Consider the following 13,608-nt stretch of genomic DNA (forward strand, 5'->3'; position numbering starts at 1 on the left):
TCTAAGACATAAAATATAAGTACATTCAACAAGATATAAAGATCACTGTAAAACATATATGATCTATCTTCCCTCAATCAACCAATCTATGACCCTAAAATCCATTCACTCTTCATATCCAAAATCACTTCATCCTGAAAATCCGCTCCTTTTCATCTAAAACCTTTCTCCCAGATTTTTTTTCATTCATGCCCTGTAACGCCTGTTACAAACATAAATAGGTCAGCAAAACAAATATACCATGTTGGACATGTCCAAAAAAAAGTACATCTTCATTCTGCATCCTGAGTCCATCACTTCTCTGTAAGGGGGTGGGTTATAGAAAAGGCAAATGATCTCTCTAGGCCTATGCCCCAAATCATTGGTCGTTTTTCTAATCCATAGGTTTAGTCAAGAAGCAGTGGATACAGGAGTCAAAAGACATGGGTTTCAATCCCAGCTCTTTCACTTATTTCCATTCGAGTCTTTGGACAAGTCGCTTTATTTCTCTGGGCCTCAGTTTCCTCATCCGTAAAATTGGGGTAATAATCCCTCACAGGATTGTAATGAGGATAAAATGATATAATATTTGTAAAGTGCTTTTGCCAACTCTAAATGCTAGCTATTATTAGTCAATGACAGGTCTCAGGCCTGTGCTTTTTCCATGATGTTTGAGTTCTCTCCTACAGCTAAATTACTTCTCCTTTGCTCTCATTCAGGAGGTGTGTCTATATTGGCTCCCTTCGAGAACTATAGGGGTAAAGGAAGCCAGGCATCTGTCACACATCCCACCAAGTCTTCTCTCTCTGTCTCTCTGTCTCTGTCTCTGTCCCTCTCTCTCTCTGTCTATTTCTGTCTCTCTCTCTGTCTCTTTCTCTGTCTCTCTGTGTCTCTCTGTCTCTCTCCCCCAGGAATAACATAAGCAATCAAAGGAAGGCGTTTTGGGGGGAAGGGAAGTGAGAGGAGGGGCCTGTGCATTGAGTATCAAATACCTGGTCATACTCATAGAGTATAGAAGGGAGATGTACTTTATCCACGCAGAATGTGATTGACCCAAAATTCAACCTATGGGGTCATTTCTTGCTTGGTTAGAAGAAGACCAGCAGACTGTCCACCCCATGCTGCCCATTCCAGGGCTTTAGTGAATGAGAAAACACTACCTTAGAAAAGATGTAAAGTCTCCTCGAGGCAAGTAAACCAAAAAATGGAGGTCACGTCAAGTAGAAAGACATGATCACTACAGCATTTTCTTCCCTTCTATCTTTCAGTGAGAACAAGGGAAGCATTTTTCACTCAGATCCATCTCATCATTTTCTTCTAGTTTAAAAACAATTCTGCTTTGGAAAAAAAAATTGTAGTTTATGTTTTATCCTTCAAGAATCCTGAAATAGAGTCTTTGCAGGCTAGCTGTAATACTTTCATGGTGCCACACAGACAGGGTTGGAGGGGAAGGGACATGATTTCTCCCAGATTCTTGCTGGGAAAGGTTTCCAGTTGCTGTTTTGTTTCAGAAAACAAATTAATTAATTAAATAAAATGACTGCATGGATTGGTGTAGCAATTCCGCCCCCTTGTGGTTTCAGACTGACATTTCCCATTGCAGCTACGACCAATGTCGAGGCTTACTGGCGATGCTTTGATTTCACGGTCTTTCTTGGAATGTCTTTTCTACCCTCGTACCTTGAAGTCCATGGGAAATCTTGGTTCCTGGGCTTCTTGAGAATTGGCCTCTGTTCTAGTGCTCTTCAGCTCTGATCTTGACATTGAAATGTCTAGTGGCTTTGCCATCCAGGACCCAATTTTGCCATTTGACATGGTATCTCTAAAGACATTGAGATTGTCATTACTTCAGACTAGACCCTACATTCAAAGACCTTGTTATAGTGGATTGAGCACTGGATGTTAGCAGCAGGAGACATGAGTTGTATCACTAACTACAGTTAGAGGCAGCTAGCTAGCTAGGTGGTACAGTGGGTAAAGTGCAGGACCCAGGGGTCAGGAAGACCTGAGTTCGAATCCCATCTGAGACATTTATTAGGAAAGTCCCTCAACCTCTTTCATCTTCCGTTTCTTTATCTGGACAATAACAACATCTTACGGGGTTATTGTGAGGATCAAACAAGATAATGCATATAAAATGCTTTTGCAAACCATAAAGCATCATGTAAATGCTAGAGATCATTATTACTAACTACCATCATCATCTTGGATAGGAAAGTGATGCGAGGCAAAACCGTCATCTCATCAGCAACTACTGCTCCACCTTTGTAGCATATATAATTGTGCTCAGTCCATAGCTTTGGAACTGCCTAATATGCTCTCCATTCCCACCTCCACCCTCCTCCTTTAAGTTTTGGATTGGTATCCCAGTGACCTCCATCTTTAACTCTCACGGTCTTTGGTTTACTCTCCCTGATCTTAACTTGAACCATTGGACTGCTTCATCCTTCCCCTAAAATTCTCCTCTCTGGCCTTTAACCACCTACAGGTGTTAGGACTAGTTGGTTCTCTAGCAGGTTCTGAGCCATAGACATTTTTCTGTTTTCCTATTTAAGGTTAATATTGGTGGGGGGTTTTCTTCTACAAAATGTCATCTGATTATCTAAACAGCTTCTAATAAGAATTGGCCAGATATTTTAAATGGAAAAAAAAAGTTTTGTTCTCATAGGCTCTGGAGATTTACACTCCCTATGTTTTTTTGCTTTGCAGGTATTAAAGGTCAAGTTTTTGATGTGAACAAAAATCCAATACCAAATGCAATAGTGGAGTCTAATGACAGGAACCATATATGCCCCTACAGAACCAACAGATTTGGAGAATATTATCTTCTTCTTCTGCCTGGATCCTATACAATAAATGTAAGCATATAATGTGACATGGTTCAAATTCACTTTGAAAAGACAAGGCTTTCCCCAAAAAAATTTCACTGGCATGACATCAAAGAGGCTATGGTTGGAGGGATCACTTGGCTCTAAAACAGTATCTCTGGAACCTTAAAAAAAAAAAAAAACCAAGAACTATAGAATCCAATAACTGCCTTGCTCCCTTCTTAGGGATGAGACTTGCTTTCCTTATAGGGATGCAGTTCAGACAGAGGCAGGGACGGCAACTAAAAGTAAACTTTTAGGAAAGCTCAAGAATTAGAGATGCCTAAGGGTAGAGAGAAGCGATGATGATAAATTTGACATAATACAACAAAGAGCAATTTTTTTTGAAAAGCCTGATAAGGAAAAAGTCACATCAAATATTGGCCAGTTGGCATTTTTATTGGTCAGTTAGCATTTTTTTTGAAAGACAGACCATATCCCAAATATTTAGAGTTTAAGGTCAGCACTGAAGGGGTCTGAGAGGTAATTTATTCTAACCAATACTTGGGACCCTCCTTAACATCCCTACAACGTTTTCATCCAATGTTTCATAGATGATCTCCAGTGATTGGGAACTCAGAGAATTTTAGCGTTGGAAAGGGATGTCCACACCTCTCTGGTCCAACCCATACATGAAAGGCATCTCCTATAACATTTTCAACAAGTGATCATGTAGCCTTAGCCTGAAGACCTCTAGGTCTTTTTTCCCCAAAACCTCACCAGGTGGCTTCTTCTACTTTTAGACCAGAAGGGGGTTTTTTGTCTTAGATCTAGCCAAAATTTGCTTTTCTATAACTTCTATTCATTGGTCCTCACAGAAAATTAGTCTGGCAGCAGGATAAAGGATGGATTAGAAAAGGGAGAGAGGAAAGGCCAAAAGACCTACTAAGCAGACTTTTATATATTATATTATAAAATATATTATATATTATTATAGTTATTATTGTTATTGTTATATTATATATTCTGTATAATTATTCTATATTATGTTATATATAATTTATATTACATATAATATTATATATTATAAACTTAATAATCTAAGTTGATGACAGTGAGGGCCTGAACTAGAAGGATGTCATTGGGAATAGAGAGGAGGAAAAAGATTCAAGAGATATTGCAGAGACGGACTTGTTAACTGATAAACAAAATGTAAGCAGTAAGAAAGATGAGGATAACATCAAGGTTTCAAACTTGGGAGACTGGGAGAATTGTGTTACCATAGACAGAATGGAATCTAAAGGAGGAGTAAGTATATTGAGAAAGATGATAAGCTCCATTTTGGACATACTGAGTTTAAGGTGCTAATGGAACATTCTGTTGAAGATGCAGATCCGAGGTCAGAGCTGGAGATTAAGCCTGGGAAGTCACATAAATATGACATAAATAGATGTAGTCGTTTTGTTTTTGTGTTTGTTTTTCAAAGCATTTGGCAGTGACAGGGAAGAAACATGGGGTAATGGTTGGAGTAGAATAGTACAGCAAGGCTTATTTGAGATTAGGAAGACCTGAGCATTCTTCTCAGTGTATGAGAAGGGAAAGACAACTCTTGAAGATTCATGAGAGGAATGTCTTGGTTCTTGAGTAAGTGGGTTCAAGGGCACAGGGGAAGGTAATTAGTTTTATTACAGACTGTGGAACTTTTTCTTCTGTGGCCAGAGGAAAGATGATGCTGAGAGGTTTTTAGGAAGAAACTTAATAGCACTCCCTTCAGATAATCTCTGTCTTCTCAGCATGGGTTGTAGTTGGGTACAAGAAGAGGAAAAAAAAAAAAAGGTTTAGAACAATCTCTGTAGAGAGTAATTAAGGTCAAGATAAAAAAGTTATCAAATAGTTGGCAGGGAGGTATAACAGGTGACAGTTCATTTTCATTTTGTGGCATTTACCAGCAATACACTTTGAAGCAGAGAAATCAGAAGTCTGAATCACTTAGGGATGATAATTTTCTATTCAGGAATGGTTGAAGACCATGCAAGGGTCAAGTGATTCAAAGGTAGAAGCTAATAAAATGGCATGGCGGTAAATAAAACCAAAGTGTGGGGGGATGGGTCAAGAGGCCATAAGTAAAAAGTGCAGGTTAGGTTTAGGGACAGTGGAAGAGGTAGAAGAATTAGAAGGTCGTGGTCAGAGAGAGAAATTTCAAAGTTCAGGATCTTAGAGGAATTGCAGTTTCAAGAGATGGTGAAGACTACAGTGTGTTAGTGTCAATGAAATGCGTTGGATAAAAAGGGTCTTTAGGTTGAGAAATTGTGTGGTCAGATTGTTAGAAGGGTTGTCATCATGGACACAAATGTCACCTAGGATGACAGAAGAGATTGAAATGGAGAGAAAAACCTAAATCATGTTACCCAAACCATTGAGAAGGTTGGTCAGTGGCCTGAAGGTCAAGAGATGACAACAAGAAGAATGGGGAGTTGTTTTTGTTATCATTGAGTCTTCATGACCCCATTTTGGGTTTTCTTGGCAAAGATCCTGGAGTGGTTTGCTATTTCCTTCCAGCTCATTTTACAGATGAAGAACTGAGGCAAACAAGATTAAGTGACTTGGCCAGGAACACACAGATAGTAAAAGTCTGAAGCTGCATTTGAACTCAGATCTTCCTGACTCCGGGGTTGCCCGGTAACCAATTCAATGCAGTGTAAATTGTTATTACACATTTCCTCACCCTAACTTAAACCATAGGCTTACAGGGTTAATCCACCCTAGAGTTCAAAATAGAATAGAATTCTGGTATATTGAAGTGTGTCTTTATGGGTTCTCACCTCTAGGCAGATGTGTTTGTGAGGCTCAAATGAGATAATGAGTGTAAAGAATTTTGTTATATAAATACCACTTGTTGATATGGTAGTAGTAGTAGTAGTAGTAGTAGTAGTAGTAGTAGTAGTAGTAGTAATTGTTGTTGTTGTTAGTCTAAATTCACCAGGCCTCCAATATGATCATGACTTCATTCCCTCAGCCTTCTACTGCATTCCTGCTAAGCTCAAGCAATATTTACAGAGCAATTCAAGGGTGTGCTGGTAAATGTTTAACAATGAGGTTCTGGGAGGGAGGGGTACTCGCACAAGTTTAAGTTATTAACTGCATTATTAACTTTTAGGGCATGTGGATAGAGTTCCAGGCCTAGAGTCAGGAAGACTCATCTTTTTTTGTTCAGTTGTTTCAGTAACATCCAACTCTTAGTGACCCCATTTTGGGGTTTTTGTGACGACACGAGTTCATCTTACAGATGAGGAAACTGAGATAAACGGGGTTAAGTGATTTGCCCAGTATCACACAGCTAGTAATTGGCTGAGGTCAGATTTGAACTCAGAAAGATGAATATGCCTGATTCCAAGCCCAATGCTTTATGCACTGTACCACCTAGCTGCCTACTACCTCCACTATCAACTGTCAAAACAGTGCTTTTGCACCGATTTGAAGAGAGTAGGAGGTAGGGGAAAGGGGTCTTTACCCCTTCAAAGGAGATACTACTCCTCACTTTTTTGGTCAGAATATAGTGGACCTTCTTGATGTACTGTGATTAGGGAAGCAGTTGGGTATACTGGAAAAGAGAACCTGAGTTCAAATCCCAGCCCTGACATTTACCAGCCGTGGAAGTGACCTTGGTCACGTCACTCAGTTTCCTCATATACAAAATGAGAGGATTGGACTAGATGTTGTCTGAGATCCCTCCTAGCTCTAAATCTGTGATATGATGATCCTTAGGAGTTTGGCCTTCTTTGTTTAGAAGGGACTTTTTCTCCACCACCACCCCCTTTTCTTCCCCCAAAGTAGTAGACAGTCCCTTCTCTGTACACCGGATTTCACTGTGGCATTTCCTTTTGGCTAGGAACCCATACACCCGGGTGGAGTAAATCTAATGAATAAAATTAATTTCTCTCTGTAGTACCAGAAGCAAGGACATGCCAACACCCCAATCAAGGGATTCTGCATGACTTGTACCAAATTATTTGCCCATTTAATTAACATTAATATTTAATAAATTTAATAAACATTAAGCTTGCTGCCTTGGATTTTTTGTTCTAGAGTCTTTGGATGTTAAAAATTTATGCAAACATTTTAACTCTTAGATTGTGAGTCTTCATTGAAAATCAAAAAATTATTGTGCAGCCTTGTATGTAAGGAGGCACCCATATGTACCAGGTGTTGAATTATTTATGCCCCATTAACTAGCCTGGCTTAAAACGAATTGCCTGTAGTTACTATAGCTCTTATAAAACATTTGGTGGGTGAAACCTCGAAGGTCAGAACTAAGAATTTTGTTTTGATGTGACTTTTTAGCCAGATATATGGAGTGTTGTGTTCTGTTCTGAGCACTATATTTTAGAAAGGACATTGATAAACTGAATTACCCTTTAAATCAGGGTAAGATGGGGAAGGGCAGGCTCCAATCCGCATCATTTAAGGATCAGTTGAAAGGACTCAAGGTGTTTACCTTGTAGAAGAGAAAACTTGGAGAGGGAAGGGACCATAACTGTCTCCTGGTACTTGAGTATTGTCACCTGGAAAAAGGACAACTTTTACTTAGCCCTGAGGGCACAATTAGGAGCAGGGGATACAAGATACATATTTAGAGTTGATATGAGAAAAAATAGTGTGAACTCTGCAAGAATTGGAATGTGCTATTTCAGGAGGTAATGTGTTCCCACTCATTGGAGGCAGTCTGGACCACTTGTTGGGGGTGTTATAAGGCATTCTTGATCAGATACAAGCTATACTAAAGAATCATTGAGATCTCTTCCAGCCGACATTCTGGGACTCCCTCCCTCAGGCTCTCCATACCACGGATAACGTACATACAGCATTTTTGAGTATGAGCATCAGATTGCAGCCTTTTTTTCTTACCATTTTTCCCTCTTAAGAAATGTTAGGTGCTGCCTCCTTTCTTTCTTTGCAGAAGTGGGTGACTGACCCTAAGTATGAAATCATGCATACTGTCAGATGCAGTTTTTCTGTGGGTTAGCCTTTGGTTTTGCTAAACTGCTTTTTTTCTGTCTTTTTTTTTCAGTCTTTGTTACAAGGGATGATTTGTTAGGTAAGGGAGGGATAAATTTGGAAATGATCAATATAAAGAAAATGTTTAGATAAATAAATGAAGAAGGAAAGAAAAAAAGAAAGGCATTCAATCCAAGTGCTGGCAGAAACAGACAGGAACCTTATCTATTACGAGCCCCAAAAATCAATATAAGGCCCACACAACTATAAGGGGTAGAGAACTGATTCCTCCCCCCTCTCCCTTTCTCTATCTGTTCACCATCATCACTGGCTGAATGAGCGGCCTATCAGCCAAGAGCTCTGATCCCCTCCCCTCCCCCTTTTGGCCAAGCACTGGCTGAATGAGCTATCAATCATCAGTAATCAGTCAAGGACCATTTCAATTGGTTGTCATTTCACTCTGGCTGATCTGAGGTGATCGCTGGTTCAGCCAGCTAGTGACAGGGCTCCAGGCTGAATCCTCCTCTTTCCCCTCTGCTAATTCAACAACCAAGGATCATGGGCTACCCTCTGAATGCATGATTGTGTAGTGCTGGAAAGGTTGCTGCCTCATATCTCCCTCATGAAGCTGAAAGAAGGAGCAATTCTGGGGTGCTGGAGTCAGTACCCCCAAATGCCAGGTTGGGTTACACCCCTGACTGTGACAACCCACAGAGACAAAAATCCAATTTCCTAAGATGGATACAGGGGCCTATTTCAAGTTCTTTTGGAAGGCATTCAGGCTGCAAGCTTAAATTAACTCTGGAGAGAGAATAAATTGCTAGGAAGCTGACTCTACATGCTTATTTTGTTTACAAATATTGTGACATTTCCTGAGAGGGAGCCAGGAACATTTATTCCCTTTGGTGTAAATTTGGAACCCACTCTTTTGTCTTCACTGAGGGCTTGGTCACCATCCCCAGAAGAAGACCAGAGTAGAATTATAATTAGCCTTCTGCTTTCTACTTGTCAGCTGCGTGCCTAGACTTTGCTTCATTTTCTAGTTCTTGGCTACATCTTTATAGGCCTTGATTCCTATCCAGGGTCCCTGGAAAGCTCACTGAGTGCTCAGGAAGGATTCTGACCTTGACTGGAGAGGCACCCAAGCAAAGCTTTGTGGGAACTGCACAAAGATGATATTTTCATCTTTCAATGTAAAGCATGGTGGCAAAGTGGGGACTTCTGAACTGAGTCAAATGACGCTTCTTGTTTCTCCTCAGGCTACAGTCCCTGGACGTACAACAATTCTAAAGCAAGTGACCATACCAGAGAACATGCAGAACTCCAGCGCGCTTAGAGTGGACTTTCATTTCCCATTCCAAGTGAAATCAAATTATAATGTGACCACGCGGGTTTCATGTTCCGAGGTTCCTCTTTACCTGTATTTTAGGAGCCATTCTGATAGACTGAAGTCACATTTTATCTTCTTCTTTTTATTGACTTTTGTGTCTATCTTTCACATAAAGTAAACCATGAAAGCTGCGCTCCCCCCCCACCCCAATTCCAGGATGTGTAATGAACTACATCCCTTCAAGCCAGGCCACCTCAACCTTGCCCACTCTGTCTTTTCAGCTGCCTGGTCTCCATGGACTTTTCCCTAAGATGGGGGGCATTTATTTCCCACAGAGCTGGATATTCCTGAATCATTCAAACTAGGTGGAATAACCTCAGTAATAATTATAAGATACCCATAAAATCATGCCAGAATCATGCCCATAATGATGCTGCTCAGAAATTCCAAAATGGAATGTCAGGTACTTGTTAAGGTGGATAAGGTGGTCTTCCCTCAACTTTCACCAATAGAACCTGCTGGCTCCATCACAGCCAGGCACGATTTGGGGGAGACCAGAATCATCTCCTGGTCTATCTTGACCATCTGTCATCTGATCCATCAAAGTGTATTTTCACCTTGTCACTTGGGAGTTCTGATCTCTGAATGACCTCTCACTTTAGAACAGAACTTCTTATCGTAAGATTGACAGACACCCAAGAAGTGCATGGATAGATTTCAGGGGGCCATAAACTTGAGGTGGGAGGTGGGGTGAATTAAACATTTTCACTGAACTCTAACTGAAATTTAGCATTTACTTCAATTATTATTTTTGTAAAATACATTATTCTGAGATGGGGTCTATATGTTTCATCTGATTGCAAAAATGGTCAAAAACACACACACAAAAAAAGAATTAAAAACCCTTTATTTAAAACAATCAGCCTTAACAGCCCAATCCACTAAGAGCTTAATTCGGCCCCTCTTCACCTCCATTAGCATGGGAATTCTTTGAGTAGGATACTTGGGAAGGAAAATCTTTAACCTGGGAAGGCTACGGAGGGAGGGTAAATGGGTGATTCATAGAAGTTCTGACATTATTAGTGGTGCTGAATTAGGTCCAAAGGCTACCTTGGAGAAAATATACCTGTATATCAGAAATAAAGGAAGAGATGAAGAGGAAGGCACATAATGCTAGCTGCTTCCACTACTTTCTCGGTTAGTACTACGGCTAGGTTTGAAGTCATTTTGGAAAACATAAAAATTAATAAGTATAAAGTAGTTCTTATAAGGAGAAAAATGGAACCAACCCACTTTGCACAATAAATGGAAATTTCCAAGTGAATTCATAAAAATGAGATCAAAATCAATCAACACAAGGCCTTTGTCAAGTGGTGGATGCTGGTGATGCAGGGATACAAAGATTTTTTGTAAGGTTTAGAGAAAATGAATGCTAGAATTATTGGTCAAAATTTAAAGTTACATTAGCTGGCTGGACTGGAGTAAAATGTGGAAACATGCTCTGGCAAAATGACTAGTCACTACATCAGGATAAGGCTAGACATTGTCTCACTGAGGTCAGAGTTCAGTTTTTTGGGTTTTGTTGTTTTTTTTTTTTCAACAACTAGCCAATCTTTTCTCCTTTCTCCTTCCGCCTTAATGCTTAAAGCACATTCTTCATCTGTCCTCCCAGTTTGGACCTGCTTCTCCTGTTTGGCATACTAAAATTACAGAGGTCAGGAACTCTGGCAGAAGATGGAGACATCATATGGAGGGTGCAGATTGTAGAAAGATATCAAGTGCAAACTGTCTAGGAATTAATGCCCTTATTGGTGCTATGAGGAACGTGGTGTATTCACCAATGAATTGACAAAGGGCCTACCAGATTAAATGGAGCCATAGGAGGAGGATTCCAGGAGTACAGTACTGCTATAGGCCCGTACTCAGAAGCCGTGTAGGATCCTGGATCCCCTTATGGAGACATGTCCTGGAGCAATGCCGTCTCCATTAACTAGCAACCCAGTTATAGAGTGTTCATATTTAAGTCAGTAAATAAATCTAGAAACAATGGCTTTACTGAGCCAAATATCATTATTGCTGTTATTGCTATTGTTGTTGTTATTATTATTGGTGGTTTTAAAATAGTATGTTACCATTAAGTACCATTACAATTAATCTGATTGTAAAGGACAGTTATATAAGTGAAATCTCTGTTTTAATACTTCAAGCAATACTCAAAATACAACAAAACAGAAGTACCAAAAATGTATTGTTCGGAATATAGGTTTTAAAACTTGGGTGTGTCCCATAATTGGTGTTGTTTTTCATTGCACACCAGTGTATTTTCAAAGAAATCTCATTTCAGAGATGTGGCCCGTGTGTTCAAACCAGTTGGTCATTTTCCTTAGGGTTACCACCATAATGAAATTTGACCTACATAACAAATGAGAAAAATACCATCTACTTCTGGTGAGCCAAACAGCCTCTGAGAAACTCAACACAGGAAGTGAATTAATTTCTTTAATTGTTCTTATCATACTGAAAAATGCTCACAAGGCATAGAGACCATGTTGAGTCTGTTCAATTGTGCCTTGAAACTGGTGGGTGCTTAAAACATAGAAAAACAAAAATGGGACCACGTAAAAAAGAACCAAATGATCTAATCTCCTAAGAGAAGGAATTTGCTTTCTCTATATAACTGTACCCTACATCACTATACTCTAAGTACAAATTAGTCATCATGGTTCACTAGGAGATGAGTCATGAAGATTCAAGTTTTGTCCAACAGGGCTGATTTTCCCCAGCTTTTTCTACTGCTGTTAGCACTTTACTTAAAGGTACTGTATGGTAGTCAATTAGCACAGAGGGGAACCTGTTAATGTCTCCATTTTCCTCCCTTTTATTTAAACCATTAGGACAGAAATACATGTAGCAAAAATTCTTAAAAGTTTTGTATCTGTATTTGCAATATGTTGTGTCAATGTAGAGTTTATAAAGCATTCTTATATGCTCTAGTTGAATTAACCAAATGTTTTGATATTTTATGTTTTTACATGTATCTTCAAAGCACATTGCAGAAGAAAGTCTTCATGGTGATTAAATTGGTCTTGTAATTATATAAAATCTGTATTACTAAATTTTCATTTGAATATTTTTAAATTTCTGGTCACCTTAACTATCTACAATATCGGTTGGGAATAGGGGGCGGACCACAGCTATAAGGAACATGACTTTCACAAAGCCAATGCATTTTATGTAAGTTGAGTCAAGGCCTCACTTTCAAGCTCATTGATTTAGACTTGTATGTAAAAGACAGGAAGATAGATGGCACAGTGGACAGAGTACTGGGCCTGGGGTCAAGAAGACTCATCTTCCTGAGTTCAAATGCAGCCTCAGACACTATAGCTGTGTAACCCTGGGCAAGTCACTTACCTCTATTTGCTCAATTTCCTCATCTGTAAAATGAGCTGGAGAAGGAAAATCACTCCTTTATCTTTGCCAAGAAAAAGCTGGAGAAGGAAAATCACCCCTTTATCTTTGCCAAGAAAACCCCAAATGAGGTCACGAAGAGTCAGATACAGCTAACTGACCAAACAACAATAACAAAAAAAGCTTTTATTTCCAACAGTCAGGGGAAACCCCATTAAAGAGCCAGCTAATCCATTCTCTATGCCAGGGAACCTTTCCAATATCTCTGGCTCAACTGAGATAAAAGTTTCAATAAGCTTAATAAAGGTAGTCTCTTTTATACAGAATGCCTTCAGGTATGTAACCAAGAGAGTCAAATAGGTCTCTAGGTAGTTACAGATAAGGAAATTCATATTCATGCCACCACCTGGCTGAGCAACCAAGGCATATCACTGTATTGTCCTAGGCTCAAGCAGGGGTCCCTTCTATAGCACAAACTGAGAAGAGCCTTTTTACTCATCCTGTCTTTGCATATTAAATCTTCCTCCAATTTTCAGTCTTTTACAATCCTTCATGTTCTCCTTGTAGATAAGATAGCATATGCAAACTGCTTTGTAAACTTTATAAAATGCTACCTATTAGAAAATGAAGAGATGTGGTCTAGATGATAAAAGGCTGATTTTCAGAACTGACTGAATGGCTGGACCCAAAAAGTAGTAATTGATGAGCTGGTGCCCACCTGGGAGAGAGATGGTTTAGCACAGTTCTCCAAGGAGCTATCTTATGCTGTTCAGTGCCCAGCCACTTGAATGAAGGCATTGCTTGAATGATGCTATGCTCATCAAAGTATGAAGGTATCAAAGATAGTATGAAGCTTCAAGGAATGATTATCTGAAGCAATTAGGCTCAGTGGATGAAACATAGGGCCTGGATTTGGGAAGACCTGAATTCAAATCCAGCCTCAGTCCCTGAGCTGTGTGACCCTTGGCAAGTCATTTAACCCTGTTTGCCTCAGTTTCCTCATCTGTAACAACAGCTAGAGAAGGAAATGACAACACTCCAGAATCTTTGACAGGAAAACTCCATGAACAGTATGGTCCATCGGATCAC

At 39.7% G+C, this 13,608-nt stretch overlaps 1 protein-coding gene across 1 annotated transcript in view; it reads left to right on the forward strand.

The window, feature by feature from the left end:
- The window catches only part of CPM (carboxypeptidase M), a 64,162-nt gene extending 51,949 nt beyond the window's left edge, over window positions 1-12,213 (forward strand). The window contains exons 8-9 of the mRNA XM_027854182.1: window positions 2,689-2,837; window positions 9,041-12,213. Coding sequence (XP_027709983.1) covers window positions 2,689-2,837; window positions 9,041-9,289 — 398 coding nt within the window. The 3' untranslated portion in view covers window positions 9,290-12,213. The remainder of the gene's footprint in view (window positions 1-2,688; window positions 2,838-9,040) is intronic.
- The last annotated feature ends 1,395 nt before the right edge of the window (window positions 12,214-13,608 follow it).

This window comes from Vombatus ursinus, unplaced genomic scaffold, assembly GCF_900497805.2.
Source record: "Vombatus ursinus unplaced genomic scaffold, bare-nosed wombat genome assembly UNPS02010320.1, whole genome shotgun sequence".
Lineage (NCBI taxonomy): Eukaryota > Metazoa > Chordata > Mammalia > Diprotodontia > Vombatidae > Vombatus > Vombatus ursinus.